General features: G+C 35.7%; 1 protein-coding gene across 10 annotated transcripts in view; it reads right to left on the bottom strand.

Annotated features, from left to right (window-relative positions):
* LOC126811172 (uncharacterized) overlaps positions 1 to 20,736 on the bottom strand; it is a 213,723-nt gene that overhangs the window by 145,384 nt on the left and 47,603 nt on the right. For all 10 annotated transcript variants that reach the window (XR_008786066.1, XM_050536712.2, XM_050536711.2 and 7 more), the window contains one exon: positions 7,670 to 7,758. Coding sequence is in view for 9 of the 10 variants with exons in the window: in XM_050536712.2 (XP_050392669.1) it covers positions 7,670 to 7,758 (89 nt within the window). In the remaining variant the exon portion in view is untranslated. The remainder of the gene's footprint in view (positions 1 to 7,669; positions 7,759 to 20,736) is intronic.

The raw sequence follows: 20,736 nt of genomic DNA, 5'->3' as shown, positions 1-20,736 counted from the left end.
CTAAGTAATTCAGAGAATTTTGGCAAATGATTTCTTTTTATGGTCATAATAACAAGAATGGGTGATGTTAGTTTTAAATATGAGTTTTTGAACAGTTCCATAAATAAATATGAGATAAAATAGAAATATTTAAATGGTTCATTTACATTATCAATACATACAATTTAATTTTTGTTATTAAATTATCATCGCTAAATATTTGTTTGTTCTGTTTTATATATAAATCGGTTGATTGTTTTCCAATTTTGATTTCCTTTTGTGCATGCTTCTATATCTTTATTTATAAATCAGTGATTGTTTTCCAGTGTTGTGTGTTTTAGTATTTGTGATTGGTTTTATTATTTAGTGTACATACATATAAATACATGCAATTGTTTTTTGCTATTAAATGATCATAGCTAAATTTATGTTCTGTTTTATTTATAAACCCTTTCTTTTTCGGTGGATTTTGAATCAGTACCAAAATATAACACCGGTGCCCGATCCTCGTTCTGACCTCCCCAACACACATTATTTATAATACCATATATATTAGGACAGTGTAAATGCAATATCATTTGATTCATGTATAACATTTTATTACCCCCAATCAAGTGATTACGTAACATCATTGAAGCCTATTTCCTGCTTGAAGCCAATCATAACCCTGTCTGAAAATAGGCGACAGCTTGTCTATAGAGTTTGAGAGTCTCGCGAGATTATCGTGCTCCCATTGTGAGGGTTGACTTCCTAACATGTGTACAGATGGAAGCCTACGTTAATTCATTTGTGGTTTAAAAAAGATATATTACCTGGCATATGATTTACCGATTTCCAATTCTATACTTACCTGGGACGTGATTTACCGATTTTGGATGTATTTGTCAAGGGTGGAATGCTAATTTCATAGGATAATGGCATGTGATTTACCGATTTCCAATTGAATAGTTAACTGGGACGTGATTTACCGATTTTGGATGTATTTGTCAATGGTGGAATACTAATTTCATAGGATAATGGATAATAAATAATACTACGACCACGGTAAGGCGATCATCTATGAGTGAATTTTTTATATTCCCTTTGTTTATTCGTACTTCATATGTAAATAATCGTAATCAAAATGAACCGATCGGCTAAACGGCTCGCGGGAAATTAAAAGGTTTATCTAATAGTTCAACGCCATAGAAAAAGTAGCCCTGTGTTGATTTCTCAACGTATCTCAAAAAAGTAAACGACTCGTCTAATAAGTAAAGCCCGTAGATAAGTAAACCGTGTTTGGATTTCTCAACGTATCACGGGAAACTATACGGGTCGTCTAATAAGTAAAGGCCGTACATAAGTCAACGGATCATCCATTTCTAAACGCCTCTCGGAGAAACTAAACCCGTTAGCATTAAACTAAGCGATAGTACTAACTAAACGATTTATGTAATTCTTAAACGATTTTTATCAATTATCGAACGATGTTTTGAAAGTAAACCCCCCCCGCATACTTTCCAGCGCTAAAAACCCCGTTCTAAACGATACCAAATCCCTAGTGATGGGTGTTTCAATTTAAATGGGTATTAGACAAGATTAGATAAAGTGCTGACTGGCAGGATACGCCCACATTTTTGAGAGATGGATAGAGAACAAGCTAAAAAGAAAGTCATTTTTCCTACAATCAAGGGCCATAATTCAGGAAATTACAATTCTATATATGCGCAAATAACGAAAGGAACCGAGATCTTTGTGTTATAAACTTACATTTCAAGTTTCAACAAAAACGGATAAAAATTGTGACCTCTATAGGGTTCACAACTTTGATATACCATACTTTTACGCTATTTGAGAACGAACGGCGGCCATTTTGTCTGTCAATTTTGGGGCGATTTTCACAAAATTCAAACTCAACTGTCCTTAGGGTGGAACGGTAATATAATAATACGGTTTTTTAAATCGGATAAAAATTATTACCTCTATAAGGTCCATTACCTTGATATATCATATTTTTACGCTATTTGAGAATGAACGGCGGCCATTTTGTCTGTCAATTTTGGGCCGATTTTCATGAAATTCAAAGTCAGTCAGCCTTAGGGTGTAACGGTGATATAATAATACGTTTTTTTAAATCGGATAAAAATTATGACCTCTATAGGGTCCAGAAGCTAAAAACGCGATTTTTCGTACAATCAGGTGCCATAATTCAGGAAGTTACGGTCCGATATGCGCAAATATCGAAAGGAATCGAGATGTTTGGGTTATAAACTTACATTTCAAGTTTCAACAAAATCGGATAAAAATTGTGACCCCTATAGGGTCCACAACCTTGATATACCATATTCTTACGCTATTTGGGAACGAACGACGGCCATTATGTCTGTCAATTTTGGGCTATTTTCACGAAAGGAAACTCAGTCATCCTTAGGGTGTAACGGTGATATAATAGAATGTTTTTTTAAATCGGATAAAAATTATGACTTCTATAGGGTCCACAAGCTAAAAACGTGGATTTTCGTACAATCAGGGGCCATAATTCAGGAAGTTACTGTCCGATATGCGCAAATATCGAAAGGAACTGAGATCTTTGGGTAATAAACTTACATTTCAAGTTTCAACAAAATCAGATAAAAATTGTGACCTCTATAGGGTCCACAACCTTGATATACCATATTTTTACGCTATTTGAGAACGAACAGCCGCCATTTTGCCTGTCAGTTTTGGGCCTATTTTAAAGAAATTCAAAGTCAGCTGTCCTTATGGTGTAACGTTGATATATTAACACGGTTTTTTTAAATCAGATAAAAATTATGACTTATATAGGGTCCACAAGCCAAAAAACGCGTTTTTGCATACAATCAGGGACCATAATTCATGAAGTTACGGTCCGATATGCGCGAATATCGAAAGGAACCAAGATCTTTGTGTTATAAACTTACATTTCAAGTTTCAACAAAATCGGATAAAAATTGTGACCTCTATAGGGTCCACAACCTTGATATACCATATTTTTACGCTATTTGAGAACGAACGGCGTCCATTTTGTATGTCAATTTTGGGCCGATTTTCACGAAATTCAAACTCAGTCACCCTTAGGGTGTAACGGTGATATATTAACACGGTTTTTTAAATCAGATAAAAATTATGACCTCTATAGGGTCCACAAGCCAAAAAATGCGTTTTTGCATACACTCAGGGGCCATAATTCATGAAGTTACGGTCCGATAATTGCGAATATCAAAAGGAATCAAGATCTTTGTGTTATAAACTTACATTTCAAGTTTCAACAAAATCGGATAAAAATTGTGACCTCTATAGGGTCCACAACCTTGATATATCATATTTTTACGCTATTTGAGAACGTACGGCGGTCATTTTGTCTGTCAGTTTTGGGCCGATTTTCACGAAATTCGAACTTAACCATCCTTAGGGTTTAACGGTGGTATAATAATACGTTTTTTTAAATCTGATAAAAATTATGACCTCTATAGGGTCCACAAGCCAAAAAACACATTTTTACGTACAATCAGGGGCCATAATTCAGGAAGTTACGATCCGATATGCGCGAATATCGAAAGGAACCGAGATCTTTGGGTTATAAACTTACATTTCAAGTTTCAACAAAATCGGATCAAAATTGTGACCTCTACAGTGTTCACAAGCCAAAAACGTGATTTTTCGTACAATCAGGGGCCATAATCCATGAAGTTACGGTCCGATAGATGCCAATATCGAAAGGAACCGAGATCTTAGGGTGATTAACCTATATTTCAAGTTTCATTGAAATCGGATAAAAATTGTGACCTGTAGACTGTTCACAAACAATTGTGGACGGACGGACAGGGTCGACGACAATATACGTCCACATGAAAATGTGGGCGTATAAAAACGTGATTTTTCGTACAATCAGGGGCCATAATCCATGAAGTTACAGTCCGATACATGCCAATATCGAAAGGAACCGAGATCTTAGGGTGATAAACCCGGGGGGGCAGTAGTAAAAAAAACATCATACGTCAAGTCGAAAAATATGCACTGGACCTGGGTAGACCACCCACCCATTAAAATCTTGCGTAAAAAAAAATGCACCATCATTTTTAAGAAAGACCACCCTAAAATCTTGCGCAATAAAATGTGTTCTGCACAGTTGCTTAATTGACCACCCAAAAATCATGCGCAAGAAAATGTGTTCCTCACAGTTGCTTATTAGACCACCCTAAAATCTTGTGCAAGAAAATGTGTTTCTTGAAATATCTCATTTTAGACCACCCAAAAGTATGTGCAATACCTAACTACTAAAGGCTGAGTAATAGAACAAATGACAAGACGATATGTTATAAATACAGTATTTGTATTGAGTTGATGTTCTACAAAATTCTGAGTCTGAATTATTAGCAACGATAGTCTAAGAATGCCCATATGCAGAGACAGGCTAAAATATATGAACTTAGGCTTGTACCTATTCATTTATTGTGCTTTCCCATATCCACTCAAATCTACTGATCACAGGTTGACCAATTTTGACCAGAGTGTGAAGAAGTAAAAGATTACCCAAATCTAATCTCGGCATGCTGCGGTGTTGTAGGTAAAAAAGATGTTAACCCTCTCCACACGACGTGTTTATTTGGAATGGGCTGGCAAACCAAATTGACAGGACAACAGTCGATCAAATCACCGGATAACACTTGAATGAAATGATAAGGCTTTGAAATATTAATGAATATTTATGTAAATAAACATATACAAGAAATAGGAGTTACAGTACAAACATAAACAAGTTGACAGCTTTCTTTGTTGACAGTTCTAATTCAATAATTAGAGTTCACGAGTCACGGAATTCACAGTTCACAGAGTTCATGGTTCACAGAGTTCATGGTTCACAGAGTTCACGGTTCACGATGTCTATGGAGATCCGCCATGTTAGAAAGCATGGGTTTTCACGAAATTAAAGTTCACTATAAAGTTAATCACAGTCTTCACCTTACGACACAAAGTTCACCATTCACTTAAGTATCACAATTGTCCTAAAAACATAGTTACCAAACACCACTTCCGAGACAGGGAAAAAACCAGTATCGACACAGCATTGTAACATGCTTGTGAATCTTGCGTTTTGGTTGGTGGATTAGACACTGTCGATTGGACAATATATAACTCCCCTCTGTTTTAGCAAAGCGAATAACTGCGTATATAAATATTACAGTGTACTTTTTTTTCATTTTGTGCTCAGCCATCTTCCTCAACCCAAATCTTTATTGACAAATATCTTCAAGAAATTTTGCTCAAATGACCCTCACACTATTTTCAAACTTCATCCAAACACATCTCTGAAATATATAAAACAGAAGAAAATCAGTCATAAACAGGCATCATAAATTATTCGTAACTAAGCAGTGTGGACAATTTTGTTTTGTTTTTTTGCACTCTGGGAGTCTCTGCAGTGTTTACTTTAAAGTGGACAATTTAAATCAAAGTTTGCCCAAATTCTGAATAACATGATCCGCCTGATAATGAATCATTAGTCTCAAGAAATTGTTTGAAAATATAGTCACTAGGGGAGGTGAAATAGCAGCTGATTTGGGCCTAGGATAACGGGAAATTATGCAAAAATTGACAATGACAATGATTGACAACACGTCAGAACGATATACATGGACCGTGACACATCGCAACCACTTGAATCCTAGGCATCACATAGTTTTATAGGGTATTCTGAGGGGTGTATGCAAGAACTGCTCTTCTCTGAACAAGAACTAGCAATAAAATTGTGTTGACAGTCTGCAAATAAAATAATAAAGGCTAAAAACTCACCCATGTTAAAGTTATCAAAACTTCGAAAGTGTAGCCATCATTGTCGCCGGTTGTTGCCAAGAGTTATCCCTGTGTAGTCTCGGGTAACAGGCCGTAACTAATTCATTCACGACTGGCACTACCGGTCAAAAAGGCCACACTAAGGCTAATTTACTAATCTTTTTAAAAATCTTCAGACGTTAAAAATATTTTATTTGAAATATTCGAATAGCATTTTCTTTCATAATTTATTTACCAGCGACCCAAGACTCATCAAGCATTTTAAAATTGAATTTATCTTCGATTGGATTTGACCACTAATTCGACACACCACGGTAAAAACGGAAATACGATTCTATTTTGATGGAGTTGTTATTGATATGAACTGAAACACTTCGTATCCCGTTTCATGCAATTTTCTTGCAGGGACCCATTATACCTCCTAATTTTCTTTCAGAACTCTGTTAGACCACCCAATTTTCTTACCCGGAAATGCTTTTTTTCTTGCAGAACTCTGTTAGACCACCCAATTTTCTTACCCGGAAATGCTTTTTTTCTTGCAGAACTCTGTTAGACCACCCAATTTTCTTACCCGGAAATGCTTATTTTCTTGCAGAACTCAGACCACCCAATTTTCTTACCCGGAAATGCACTTTTTCATGCACCTTTTTCGGCTGACAGACCCACCCCACCCCCCAGTTGCTGTTTGCATTTTTTTTTTACAATTTCCCCCTGGATAAACCTATATTTCAAGTTTCGTTGAAATCGGATAAAAATTGTGACCTGTATACTGTTCACAAACAATTGTGAACGGACCGACAGGGGCGACGACAATATACGTCCACATGAAAATGTGGGCGTATAAAAATTATAACCTCTTTAGGGTCCACAAGCTAAAAACTTGATTTTTCTTAAAATCAGGGGCCATAATCCATGAAGTTACAATCCGATACATGCCAATATCGAAAGCAACCGAGATGTTTTGGAGATAAACCTATATTTCAAGTTTCGTCAAAATGTGATAAGAGTGTCCACAAGCTAAAAACGTGATTTTTCGTATAAACAGGGGCCACATTCCATGAAGTTTCGATCCGATACATGCCAATATTGAAAGCTGCCGAGATCTTTTGGGGATAAACCTATATTTCAAGTTTCGTCAAAATCGGACAACAATTGTCACCTGTAAATAGTCCACAAACAAATTGTGGACGGACGACAATATACGTCCACATGAAAATGTGGGCGTATCAAAACTAGATAATGTATAGGCAATTTGCTGAAAATTTCATTCAAATTGATCCACTATGAACCAAAAACTAAGCGAATGAAATTTCCGCCTAGCCTCGATCATCATTACTAAAGTCAGTACGATAAACAGCATAGTATCGATTATCCATTTAATTGTTAAATTGTGAAGGAGAGTTATGCAGTAAACGGCTCACAATCCACTAAAGATCGCAGGCTAGCGATGCCATATAGAGTTGATTATGGTCTGGATAGGTTAATTCATGTCTAATTAATAATTTAGATAACATTTCAGGCCTAAAGAAAGACCTGCAATAGACAGATTTAGCTCTTGCATAATGTATGTTTAAGTCCATATACTATATTTTTTATAATTTTTTGGAAGGGGTCATGTTCCCAACTTTCCGAAATTTGGTCCACTTGACATGGAATGACCCATTTCCATTCTATTGAATTCTATTTTGGGGAGAATTTTCCGAGTAATCATGTTATGATCTGATCCGATGTACAGTCAGAAATGTAGGATTAGAGCATGTTTCTCAAACTAGATTTACAATGGTGATGCATAATCCAAAATCATTTCCAGACTTTTACTAACAATACAGACAGCTTCATCCATTTAGATAATATTTTTAGCATGATTTCATTGTAGAAAATGTAAAAAGAAACACACCTTCCCCTATAACCCCTCCATCTTCTCTGGATCTCTATAGCAGCACATAGCCATATTTCATCCACAGATTTACTGTCTTTAATTAATTTCTACAAAAATAAAAGTATAATTATCACACATACATTAATTATAATATCTTAGATCTAGTAAAGTAATGTATTGTTAACCGTATAGATTATAAGTTATAACATTACTTTGTTGATATTTAATTTATTACTGACATTTCATAATCTGAATACATACATTTTTGGGGGCAAATTAGCCAATACTGACAACCAACTCACACTAGGGACCGGGTATCGTCCAGACTTTACGAAAAGATAGGTTGCCAGGCAACAAAACATACGCCCACAGCAGCTAAATCGTCCGAGCAGTCGACAAGGGTTGTCACATAATTATTCTTTTGTAGGTCATTAGGGGAATTTAATAGACAATATCATACAGATGACATTATAATTTTCGTCATTTGAGGGTTCACAAGGTTTTAAAAACTAAAACAAAGGCCGTAACTCTGGAAGTAATCTACAGAAATTGTTGAAATTCAACAGGCTTTTTCGTTTTACTAATTCAAATAATGCATATAAATTTCATACATATCGGATGATAACTTTTGTCATTCAAAAGGTTCAACAAAGTAAAACAAGAGCTATAACTCTAAAAGTAATTGACGGAAATTGCTGACATTCAATAGGCTTCTTCATGTTACTAATTCAAATGATGCATATGAATTTCATACAGATTAGGTGATAACTTTTGTTGTTCAGCTTTCTCAAGATTCAACAAAGTTAAAGGAGCTAAGTCTTTAACTCAATATCATCCAAAATCTTCAACATTTAAAACACAAATTATTTGTCAATTTAAAACAACATTGATGCTGTAATCTTACCGGAAAAGGGTGGGCTTCTGATATCCAATATTTATAAGACAAAATAAATATTTTACCATTGGTACATGAATTGTGTACCATAATGCGTTTCAGCCCCAGTTCTAGCAAGAGACTAGAGGAACGAGGCTAGACATATTGCACCAAACCAAACGGCTTATGTAGACTGGAATAACCAGACGCTAAGAATTTGCACTCGATTGAGACTGCTGGCTTATTTCATGGAACATAACTGATTTGAAATTAAGAGTAAAAACGGAAACGATTGAATGTAAATCAGTTTATATACATTCATATTACGGTATTATATGAGTTGCGACCCACTTGTGTCAATTTCTAGGTCCCAAATATTAGCGATTTAGTTCCTTTAAACAAGGGCCATAACTCTAGATGTAATTAACAGAAATTTGCTGGAACTCAATAGGCTTGTTCCTTTTACTAATTTAAATAATACATATAAATTTCATACAGATCGGATAATAACTTTTGTCATTAGAGCATTCACAAGGTACAACAAAGTGAAACATAGGCCATAACTCACAGTGTAATTAACGGAAATTGCTGAAATTCGATAGGCTTCTTCGTTGCACTAATTTAAATGCCAGATATCAATTAGAAACAGATCGGATGATAACTGTTGTCATTAGAGCGTTCACAAGATTCAACAAAGTGAAACAAGGGCCATAACTCTAGATGTAATTAACGGAAATTGCTGAAATTCAATAGGCTTCTTTGTTTTACTAATTTAAATGATGTTTATAAATTTCATACAGATCGGATAATAACTTTTGTCGTTCACAAGGTACATTCACAAGGTACAACAAAGTAAAACAAGGGCCATAACTCATGGCGTAATTAACGGAAATTGCTGAAATTCAATAGGCTTCTTTGTTTCACTAATTTAAATGATGCATATCAATTTCAAACAGATCGGATAATAACTATTGTCATTAGAGCATTCACAAGATTCAACAACCTTGATATACCATATTTTTACGCTATTTGAGAACGAACGACGGCCATTTTGTCTGTCAGTTTTCGGCCGATTTTCACGAAATTCGAACTCAGCCGTCCTTAGGGGTTAACGGTGATATAATAATACGTTTTTTTTAAATCAGATAAAAATTATGACCTCTATAGGGTCCACATGAAAAAGTGGGCGTATAAAAATGGCTTCTAGCATCTTCCCTTGTCGAGAAATAACCAATTTTGTCGGGATGACTTTTACAGATTTTTTTCCCATTTTAATTTCCCATTAGAAAGTTAGCTAACTTATCGGTAAGTTAGTAACAAATTTTTATCAGGATCACTTTTTTGACATATGTAACACGTGGTAACAAATGTATAGATGCACTTGATATTGCTAGATTTGGTTGATTCTGCATCTATTTGTGGAAATCTGTTAAACGGTTTCATTTATACCAGAAGTGACATATGTTTAAGGATAACGTGGCACCGAGAGTGACATAAGTTCAAGGGTAACGTGGCACCGGTGAAACCCGTCATTACTGCTTTGCAGTTCTAGTTATGTCTGTTTTTACAGGCAAAAGTTTTTGTCTTGTGAAATTTGTAATGCACGACTGTGTCGATGTCGACGACGAGCCCGCCAAGGACGATGTCGATTGTTCGTTCAAACTTACTGATTTGTGTAAATGTTTAATATAGTTTCTCATGTTCAATGTGTTCCCATAATAATTTAAGGTTGCTTGACATAAAGAGCATTTTGTAACGGCCTTGCAGTCGCTTAGAGTTAGATCGAAATATTTCCATATTGTACTCGTCCTTTTATCGTTGGAAGCCATTTTACTACAACTTTTACTATAATTGTAGACGTGTTTGAACAGTGCACTTAAGCTACAGGGCAATTCCACGGTAACGGAATTACATTTAGAACTATTTGGTACTGTAAAACAACTAACAGATTTTTACCCTTGGCTACTTTGTTGTAAAATCTGTACTAGGGTGAAAGCTAACAGGCATATTTTCTCTAAAAAAATAACCACTGACTTGCTGCATGAACGTATAAAGTGTCTGTGTAGGTGAACCTCATGGTAACGGAATTACAAGTCAAAAACCCCTCATTTAGATGGTTGTGGTTATTTAAGAAACTGTGATTTATACAGACAGATCTACATTTCTTAAAAATAGGATATAAAGTAATGTTCTGTGGAATATTTCAGCTCATCCATTTTGAAACCTGTCCGATAATTTTGTGACAAGTGATTATTTTCTGTGGTAACGGAATTACATGTCATGGTAACGGAATTACGTTTCTAAATAAAAGTGTTATAACAAAGGTTTATCAAAATAAAATATTTCAAAAAGAAAATTTTATATAATTAACCAATTTTGAGAATATTTCAACAATGGTTATAATTATATTTTGGTATGAATTCAGTAAATCTAAAAGTATGGCCGTAAGATACACATAATTGTAAATCCAATAATTAACTTGATACAAATAACGGTTTAGTTTATAATAAAAGATTATGACATACTGGTAACATCAAAAAATCAATTCAATTTAGTTGATTGATTATTGTACATTTTTATAATTACTCACTTTTTCTTAAAACGGTATTTAGATCAGACAATTTGAGTGACACAGTCCGACTTGACGAGGTTACTTATAGAGCTTCAAAATCATATGTTAGAGCCAGTGGACAATATGTTTATATTTTATAAAAATTGCCTTTTGATATTTAACTATTTTTACAGATTTGACAACAAAAAGCAAAAAGTATCAATCATTAAGCTGTTTTTCATAGCTAAATAGCCCTAAATGTAATTCCGTTACCTTGGACCAGTTATTAAAGCATGAAAATGGTACTACTGTGTCAGTTTAATCAATTTGTTAACACAAATAATTTTCAAAACCAATAAACTAAATAGATTTAATTATTTTAATAAGATTTCAGTGTTTCCAGAAAAATTAGAGAAGGTCAGGTACTGTCAGATTCTGACAGCATGAATGAACTTGAGTCTCAGCAATGTTGCAACACTGTTGCAAACATGCAAACTTGATATGAATAAAGATATTAATATGATATATCAATGTAATACACATTGAAACCACACCTTGCTTAGAAATGTGTAACCACCAGGATAACTTTAAATTTGGTACAGTTGTTAGTCACTTTTTGCATTTTGTGTTCAGAAAAATGCTTTGTAGTTTGTTTTACTGAAAAGAGTTAGCATAAATGGGTCTAATGTTTTATAATTATTAAATAAAGTGTTGCTTTTAACTTTATCCTCTAAATAATTTGTAATTTTGTTATAAGAACAATAGAAATGATGGTATTCTAATATTCGTAATTCCGTTACCGCTCAGATATAAGCATTATTGTAAATAATGTAATTTGTGTTTTTTATCCAATCAGATTATTCCCCTTTATTTACTGCTTGATTATATTATGCAAATGAGCCAGCTAGGATTTCCCGCCTTTTTAATCGTGCTTCCAACATTCCAGCAAACGCAGTCGTAGAGTCAAGTGGTGCTTAGTGTGGTCTGAAAGTAATCCAGAAAAATTTTATTGCGGAATTTCAATACTGTGATTTTTGGTCTTTTATTACGACTGTTCTACCAGCTAAGTAATTTGTTTTACAATTTTTTTGTTCACTTGGTTTTACGTATACTTTTTCACGACTGTGGAACTTTGTAATTGTTTCAGAATTCTTGGTACGTGCTCCACCATTAGAGCCTCGTTTTGATTCTCTTTGTGTTTGTCTGCAAGGTACGAATGGAACGTTCGGCACCATTATTTAGCGTTACCGGCTTGCAACTTTCCTTTCCGGTATCTAGACCGATAAAGGTGGCTATTTTTGGTACGTCGTATATTAAGCGATTAGCGAAGCACCTTACGTTTTATAATAATTTTAATTTAGGGTTAGATTACCGTTTATGTAATGTGAGATGCTGGGGTTATGGCGGACTACGGGTGAGATATATTCACAGTGGTTGGTCGCCAAAATGTGTGATTATTTCACAATTGTTGCCGCAACAGACGGTTCCGTATGAAGACGATAATAGCAATATTACCCGAACAAACGATGCGATCATGAATTTATGTCAGGAAACTCCCAAGCTGAGTTTTTGGCGTTACAGAGCCGGACTTTGGCAACCAGTCGCAGATCCATACGAGGAGGATGGGATTCACTTGTCGCCGGAAGTCGGCCCCCCTTTATTTATAGCCAGCATCCGGGACGCGATATTGCGCCACATTGCTTAGAATGATACATTCGGTATATGGTTCACTGCCGGGACGCGATATTGCGCAACATACGATGGCATTGCTTAGAATGATACATTCGGTATATGGTTCACTGTCATAGTGCCTGTTGTCACATATGTCACTATGTGTGTATATATCTGTTCTATTTTTAAAAAAAAAAAAAAAAAAAAAAAAAAGACGTAGTGCTATCTCTTTGGTGCATGAATTGATATAAAAGTAGCCATAGTGCTATCTTGGTTAATATAATGCATTGGCATAAATATAGCCGTGGTGCTATCTCCTAGGTGCATGAATTGATATAAAAGTAGCCGTGGTGCTATCTTGGTGCATGTAGTGTGTTGGAAGTGTGTTGGAAGTGGCTTGGATGCTGCTGTGCATGTGGTTTTTATGGATTATAGAGACTTGGTGCATGCTTCTCTTGGTAGTCACTTCAGTTTTTTTAGTTGGTTATTGGTTTCCCCTACCATGTTTTTTAGGACAATGCCAAAACTTCGTGAAGTAGCAGAATCCAGTGACAGCGAGGAAGTTCCTGCCATGTCCTCTGCAGAAGATCGGTTGACAGAGCTACTGATTCAAAAAATGATGGATAGGGGCCTAGTGTTCAGCCAAAATGGTCCGGCGGTAACCAGTCAGAATGTTGAAGCCTCAACCGCATCTGCTACACCAACAACAGTGCCGTCAGTGCCCACAACTACCAGTTCACCAACCACCGCAGTTCCCATCACCGGTGAAACGCCATCCCCAGTGCAGTCTTCTCCATCTGTGTTAAGTTTTAATACTGCGCAGCTGTTTCAGAATGCAGGTATGGGAGATACAAACCCGTTGGTACCGCCTATGATTCAGCTGCCAGTGGACATGTCAATATCTAGGCATGTGTCGGAAAAAATTAAACATGACATCTAGTCAGATAAATTTGTAGAATTTACTTTGCTGTTACCTGGGGGGAATGTGCCAACTCAGCTAGCAATAAATATCTCGGAGTCAGGGGAGGAACCAATTTTCAAAGTTTCCTCCAACCCCAAAACGCCAAAAGAATTAAATTTCAATCAATGGCAACGTGCCTTTCAAATCTTTATGGATATTATTATCCATCGTTCACCTAATTTGGCATTGAGTTTATTAGCATATAATTCTTTGCTTTCGGAGTTGGCTCAAACCTATGGTTCAAAAGCCTTTAATTATTACGATTCCCAATTCCGGTTATTGAGGCAAAATCAGTTGTTACCGTGGGACCGCATTCACGCCGAGTTATGGCTCCGTGCCACAACTCTGTATGTGGCCCACATTCATTCCCATGGGGATAGATCTCAACGGGTTGCGAATCCGTCTTTCTCAACCCCCAAGCGGGTGTGCTGGGCATTTAATTCCCAACAGGGTTGTTACCGTTATATTTGTAGTTTCGCTCATGTTTGCTCCAAGTGTGGATTTAATCACCCACTGGTGCAGTGTTATGCCAAAACCCGTCGAAACCCGTTACCTAATGCCCCATCCCATTCCATGTTGCCATCGCCCAGGATTGTAGCCAATAACCCGCCAACTGAAAATGTGAATCGGTCCTTGCCTCAACCTGTTGCTATTCCTCCACCTCCATCTCAAAGTAGGCCGCAGTCCCGTTATTCCTTTCGTAGCAACAGTTCAGGCAACAAACAAAATCCCAACATCAATAATGCCAAGTAGATTGTGGGAGATATTGGAAGGGTATGAGGTTGTGGAACGTGAGTTTTTATTTTCTGTTTTTTCTGATGGATTTCGCATTCCCTTTACCAGTCAACGAATTTTTACTGTAGCTCATAACCATGATTCATGTCATAATCATATGGAAATGTTGATTGGAAAGATCAACAATGAATTGGCGCATGGTCGTGTGATGGGTCCATTTAAACTGCCCCCCTTTACGAACTTACGTTGTTCGCCCTTGGGTGTTATACCAAAACAAGAGCCAGGTGCTTTTCGTCTGATTCATGATCTATCATTCCCTTTAAATAAGTCGGTTAATTCAGGCATATCAGATGAGTTTACAAAAGTGCAGTATGATTCGATTGATGAAGTCGTCTATATTGTTAAGGCAAAAGGTAGAGGGGCTTTGATGGCCAAGGCAGATATTCAAGATGCGTATAGGTTGTTACAAATCCATCCAAATGACTATGATTTGTTAGGATTCTCGGTTCAGTTGGGTGATGAGTTGTTATATTTTGCTGACATGTGTTTGCCGATGGGCCTCAGTATGAGTTGTCAGACCTTTGAAAGATTTAGTTCATCATTACATTGGGTTATGGAAACTAAATATGGAGCGTCCATAAGTCACATGATTGATGATTTTTTCTTTGTCGGTTTACCCAACTCTGCCGAGTGTTTAAATTTGCTTAAAAAATTTCTGGCATTGTCAAAATTTCTGGGTATCCCTATCAAAGAGTCCAAAACGGTGTACCCGGTGACAAAAATTACTATCTATGGTATTGAAATTGATTCTGTGGCAATGGTTAGTCGACTTCCCACTGGGAAGGTTCAAAAAATCTGTGCGGCTTTAGAAGTGGTCAGTAAAAGACGCAAAGTCACATTGAGAGAATTACAGTCCCTTCTAGGATTGTTAAATTTTGCAACCTTGGTTGTGGTACCAGGTCGTACCTTTTTGAGACGCTTATATGATCTTACGATAGGTATTACGAAACCCCATTATAAGATTTGTTTAAAGAATGCAGCTAAGTTAGACTTAAAAATTTGGTCCCATTTTATGAGTGATTTTAATGGCCGTTGTATGTTCCTCAATGACACTTGGTTAGGGTCTGATGTTTTAAAATTATATTCCGATGCTGCTGCTTCGAAAGGGTTCGCTGCAGTATTTGGTTCCAGGTGGTTTGCAGCAGAGTGGCCTGCGTCAATGGTGAATTACAGTATTAATGTCATGGAGTTATTTCCCATTGACTTAGCAATGGAACACTGGGGCAATTTGTTGAAGAATCATAAGTTATTATTTCTTACCGATAATGAATGTGTCGTTGATGTTATTAATAAATCTACCTCTAAATGCCCCGCCATGATGTCTTTAATTCGGCGATAAGTGATGGCATCGATTAAATATAATGTTTTGTTACGTGCAAAACATATACCTGGCAAATCAAATCGTGTCGCTGACTGCTTATCACGCTTCCTCTTTCAGGAAGCAAGAGATTGGGCACCATGGTTGGATCCATCCCCTCAAATATTACATCCAGAAACTTTAATGATCTAAGTGCATCGGCGTACAGGTTAATTGGATAAGCTTTGTCGTCAAGTTCTCAATCATCATATCTAAGAGATTGGATTAGATTTACAGATTTTTGTACCTCTTTCTCATTAAATCCAGAGTTTCCGATTCCGTCAGTGGTTATTATTACCTTTTTGACTTTCCTTTTTGAATCTGGCTTTGCCCCAAGCACTATCGCTTCTCACGTATCAGTCATTGCGTTTGTCCAAAAGTCGTTAGGCTACGTCGACACAGTTAATTCGTTTATGGTCAAGAATTTGTTAAAAGGAATCAATAAATTACATGTTCCATCTGAGTCTAGATTACCAATAACCCATAGGATCTTAATCCAATTATTACACGCGGTTTCTTTAGCTTTTACCTTATTGTCTCATCAAGTGTTGTTGAAATCCATATTTGCTTTGGCTTTTGCAGGCTTTTTTCGTTTGGGCGAGTTGGTACTTAAAACGGGCGTTGATAGTACCAAGGTGATACAAACTCAACATGTTCAATTTTCGTTTGCTGGTACCATCTTGCAAGCAGTGGAAATATCCATGCATTGTTACAAACATAAATTGTCAGCTACTCCCACTAAATTGTTCTTCCAGTGTTCATGTCAAATATCTACAGTTGTGCCCCCTGCTGGCTGTTGGATTATTTTCAAAATTCTCCTCATGTGAGAGGTCCCGTGTTCCAATGGCCCGACGGTTCGGCCGTGTCATATAAATTTTTAAATTCTAGGTTGAGCAAGTTGATTGAATTTATTGGTTTGGATAGCTCTCGCTACAAATTACATTCCTTTCGGATTGGTGCCATTCGCCGCATGGGGCGTTGGAAGAGTAACACGGTTCAATCATATGTTAGATTACCTAGGTTAAGATATTATGGCATTAGTAAGTAGGTTATGAGTAGCTGTGCTCGGTGTAGCCTGGCAGAGTGCACTACACTGATTACTTTGTGTGATTATTAGTTATCCCCCCCCCTTCCCCATTAATAGTTTAATTTGCACGGGTCAGCTTTCATTAGTAGCATTGCATGGCACCAATGGGTGTGGATACGGATATGGGGGTGCCCACTGTAAGATCAGTGTAGGCTGGTTTATTGATGGCTGGGGACAGTAATTCTCCCACACAAGTGTTGTTAAGCAATTTTGTCAATTTATATTAATTATCAATGGCATTCAACGTATTCAAGATATACAAGAGAAGGCAACCCAATATCACTCAAAGCTTGCTGAAATTTTGGACTCGCTTGTTCCTCTTCAAACGAAAACATTTACTAATGCGGAAAACAAATCTACATATTCATAAATAGATTTATAAATCTTTAAAAAACAATGTGAATAAATTAATTGAAGATGCTAAAATTAAATTTTACTCTGATAAAATAGAAAATGGTGAAAACAGACAAAAAGACCTGTATAAAGTTGTGAATTCCCTTTTGGACCATAATGCTGAGCGTACTATCCTCCCGGACAATGATAATGACACTGAACTTGCAAATTTATTCTGATTTCTTTCAAATAAAAATACAGAAAATACGAACTGAACTTGATGATTTAAAAAAAACTATTGACTTTAACGCTCATGATTTTGATAAGTTAGAAAATTCTGTTTATTTAGAAAATTTTAACTTGGTTAGTGAATCTTTTGTTTTAAAGCTAATTAAATCGTCTGCTCCTAAATCTTGTTCATTAGATCCTGTTCCGACTTCTGTTCTTAAGGACTGTCTAGACGAAGTTATTCCAGTTTTTACCAATATTATTAATTCTTGTATATCATCCGCTACTATTCCCAACGTTTTCAAACGAGCTTATGTTACCCCTTTAATTAAAAAGTCTACACTAGATCCTAATGTTTTTAAAAATTACAGGCCAGTCTCTAACTTAAGTTTTATTTCTAAAATATTGGAGAAATGTATTGCTTCTCAGATAAAGGCCCATCTAGATGATAACTGTTTGTATGAACCATTTCAAAGTGCTTATAAACAATTTCACAGTACCGAAACAGCTTTAACCCGGGTTTCAAATGATATTTTAATGGAAATTGATAATAGAAAATGTACATTTTTAATTTTATTAGATTTATCTGCTGCTTTCGACACGGTGGACCCTTCCATTCTTCTACGTAGACTTCAATTTAAATTCGGTATTTGTGGCTCTGCATTAAATCTTTTAGAGAGCTATCTTGTGGGTAGAAAACAGTGTATTTTAGTTAATTGCAAATCGTCGTCTGAATCTGTTTTGTCATCTGGGGTTCCCCAAGGTTCTGTTCTTGGTCCGATTTTATTTACCCTCTATACAGCACCATTAGGAGATATTGTCAGAAAATATGGTCTCAGCATTCATTTGTATGCCGATGATACTCAATTATATATTTCATTTACACCTAATTGTCCATCTTCTTTCAATTTATCAAAATTGCAACTTGAGAACTGTATTAGTGAAATTAGAAAATGGATGTCAAAGAACTTTCTAAAATTGAATGATGATAAAACCGAATATTTGTTATTAGGCTCAAGGCATCAATTAAGTAAATCTGCACAAGATAACCCCCCTGTTGTAATTGGTAATTGTGATATATTTTCATCTTATTCTGCTCGTAATATTGGCGCTATCTTTGATAGTTTTATGCTTATGGGAGCTCAAGTAAATAATATTTGTAAATTGTGCTATTTTAATATTAGAAATATAGGTAAAATACGTAAATGTGTAACTGTAGAGGCCACTAAGTCACTTGTTAATTCTCTGGTCACTTCTCGATTAGATAACTTTAATTCACTTTTAGTTGGTTTACCTTTAAAGCTTATAGATAAATTACAAAAAGTACAGAATACTGCGGCTAGACTTGTTACTTTAATTAAGAGATGTGACCACATAACTCCTGTTTTATATAATTTACACTGGTTACCTGTTAAATATCGAATTGATTTTAAGATTTTATTACTTACTTTTAAATGTTTAAATAATTTAGCTCCTGTTTACCTCTCAGATCTTTTAGAACTTTATACACCTGGCCGAATATTACGTACATCAGATAAACTACTTTTAAAGCCCAAAACTGTTCAACTAGTCTCCTATGGTCAGCGCTCTTTTAGTTATCAAGCACCTGTTTTATGGAATAATCTACCATTTAGTTTAAAATGTTGTACATCTCTGTATTCTTTTAAAAAAACAACTTAAAACACATTTATTTAATCAGGCTTTTAACTGACTCTGTATACAATCGTTAACATGCCCATAATCTTGTTGTTTATGTGTGATTTACATTGTTACTTTGTAAAGTGCCCCTGAACATGTTATATGAAAGGGTGCACTATAAATATGCTGTAATAATAATAATAATAATATGTATACGTAACTGCATTTATAATATCTGTGTGGGTATTGTGTTGCTGCCGTATGCCAGTGTAGACTGGCTTAGGGTTGGCACTTCAATGTCTCCACCAAAAACTTAAGTCTTACCCGATTTCCGATTGGAAAAAGCTTGTAGGTTGTTTATATTGAGATTATAATGCTGTCCACAGCCTTGGCCCATAATGTTCAATGAAACCAAAATCCTTTATGTTTGTCCTCTTGTGCTGTCAAGTTTTACGGTGATATACATGTCGATAGCTCCTCTTTTCGCGTGAATGATGTATCCCTTTGTTGGGCCAGAGAGCCCAGTCTGTGATTGTATCTCAGACTGGTCTCTGTTTGGCGTATTTTGGGCGGATTGTTTAGCCCAACAATTAGTAGATAGTTTTTTATCATTGGAAAATTTTTGTATACATGTATGTTTGTATTTATCATGTATATTTTGTTTTTATCTATATATATATATATATATATATATATATATATATATATATATATATGCTGACGTCATTTTAATAAATGACATTTTCACACCAACAAGAGGGCTTTGTATTCTTTATTAGTCATTGCTGGATGGGGGAACACAAAAAAGCATTATTGTAAATAATGTAATCTGTGTTTTTTATCCAATCAGATTATTCCCCTTTATTTACTGCTTGATTATATTATGCAAATGAGCCAGCTAGGATTTCCCGCCTTTTTAATCGCGCTTCCAACATTCCAGCAAACGCAGTCGTAGAGTAAAGTGGTGCTTAGTGTGGTCAGAAAGTAATCCAGAAAAATTTTATTGAGGAATTTCGCCCTCCCCCACCCCTTACTCCACCATGAATATTTGTCACTGTGAGCTCTTTCCATGGATAGCCTGATTAGTTATAAGCCTTCTCCATCATTTAGCATATAGATCTGTTAGTAATTAATGATGCTTGCTCGTAAATTTGTTTCGCAAAGCATATGTTTGCCCAACATTTAGTAGATAGTTAGTCTTTTATTCATTGGAATTTCTTCTATTCATGTATGTTTGTATGTATTATGTTGACAGCGTATTTTGGGCAGATTGTTTAGCCCAACAATTAGTAGATAGTTAGTTTTTTATCATTGGAAAATTTTTGTATACATGTATGTTTGTATTTTTATCATGTATATTTTGTTTTTCATCTATATATATATATATGCTGACGTCATTTTAATAAATGACATTTTCACACCAACAAGAGGGCTTTGTATTCTTTATTAGTCATTGCTGGATGGGGGAACTCAAATGTAATTCTGTTACCGCTTTTCCAAGAAAACCACTTCATGTAGGTGTCTGGCCCTTACCTTTCTTATATCTGTGCAATTAGTAATTAGAAAATTTGGAAACACTAACTTATAAAA

Source organism: Patella vulgata, chromosome 2 (assembly GCF_932274485.2).
Source record: "Patella vulgata chromosome 2, xgPatVulg1.2, whole genome shotgun sequence".
Lineage (NCBI taxonomy): Eukaryota > Metazoa > Mollusca > Gastropoda > Patellidae > Patella > Patella vulgata.
This window is presented reverse-complemented; position numbering and strand designations above follow the sequence as displayed.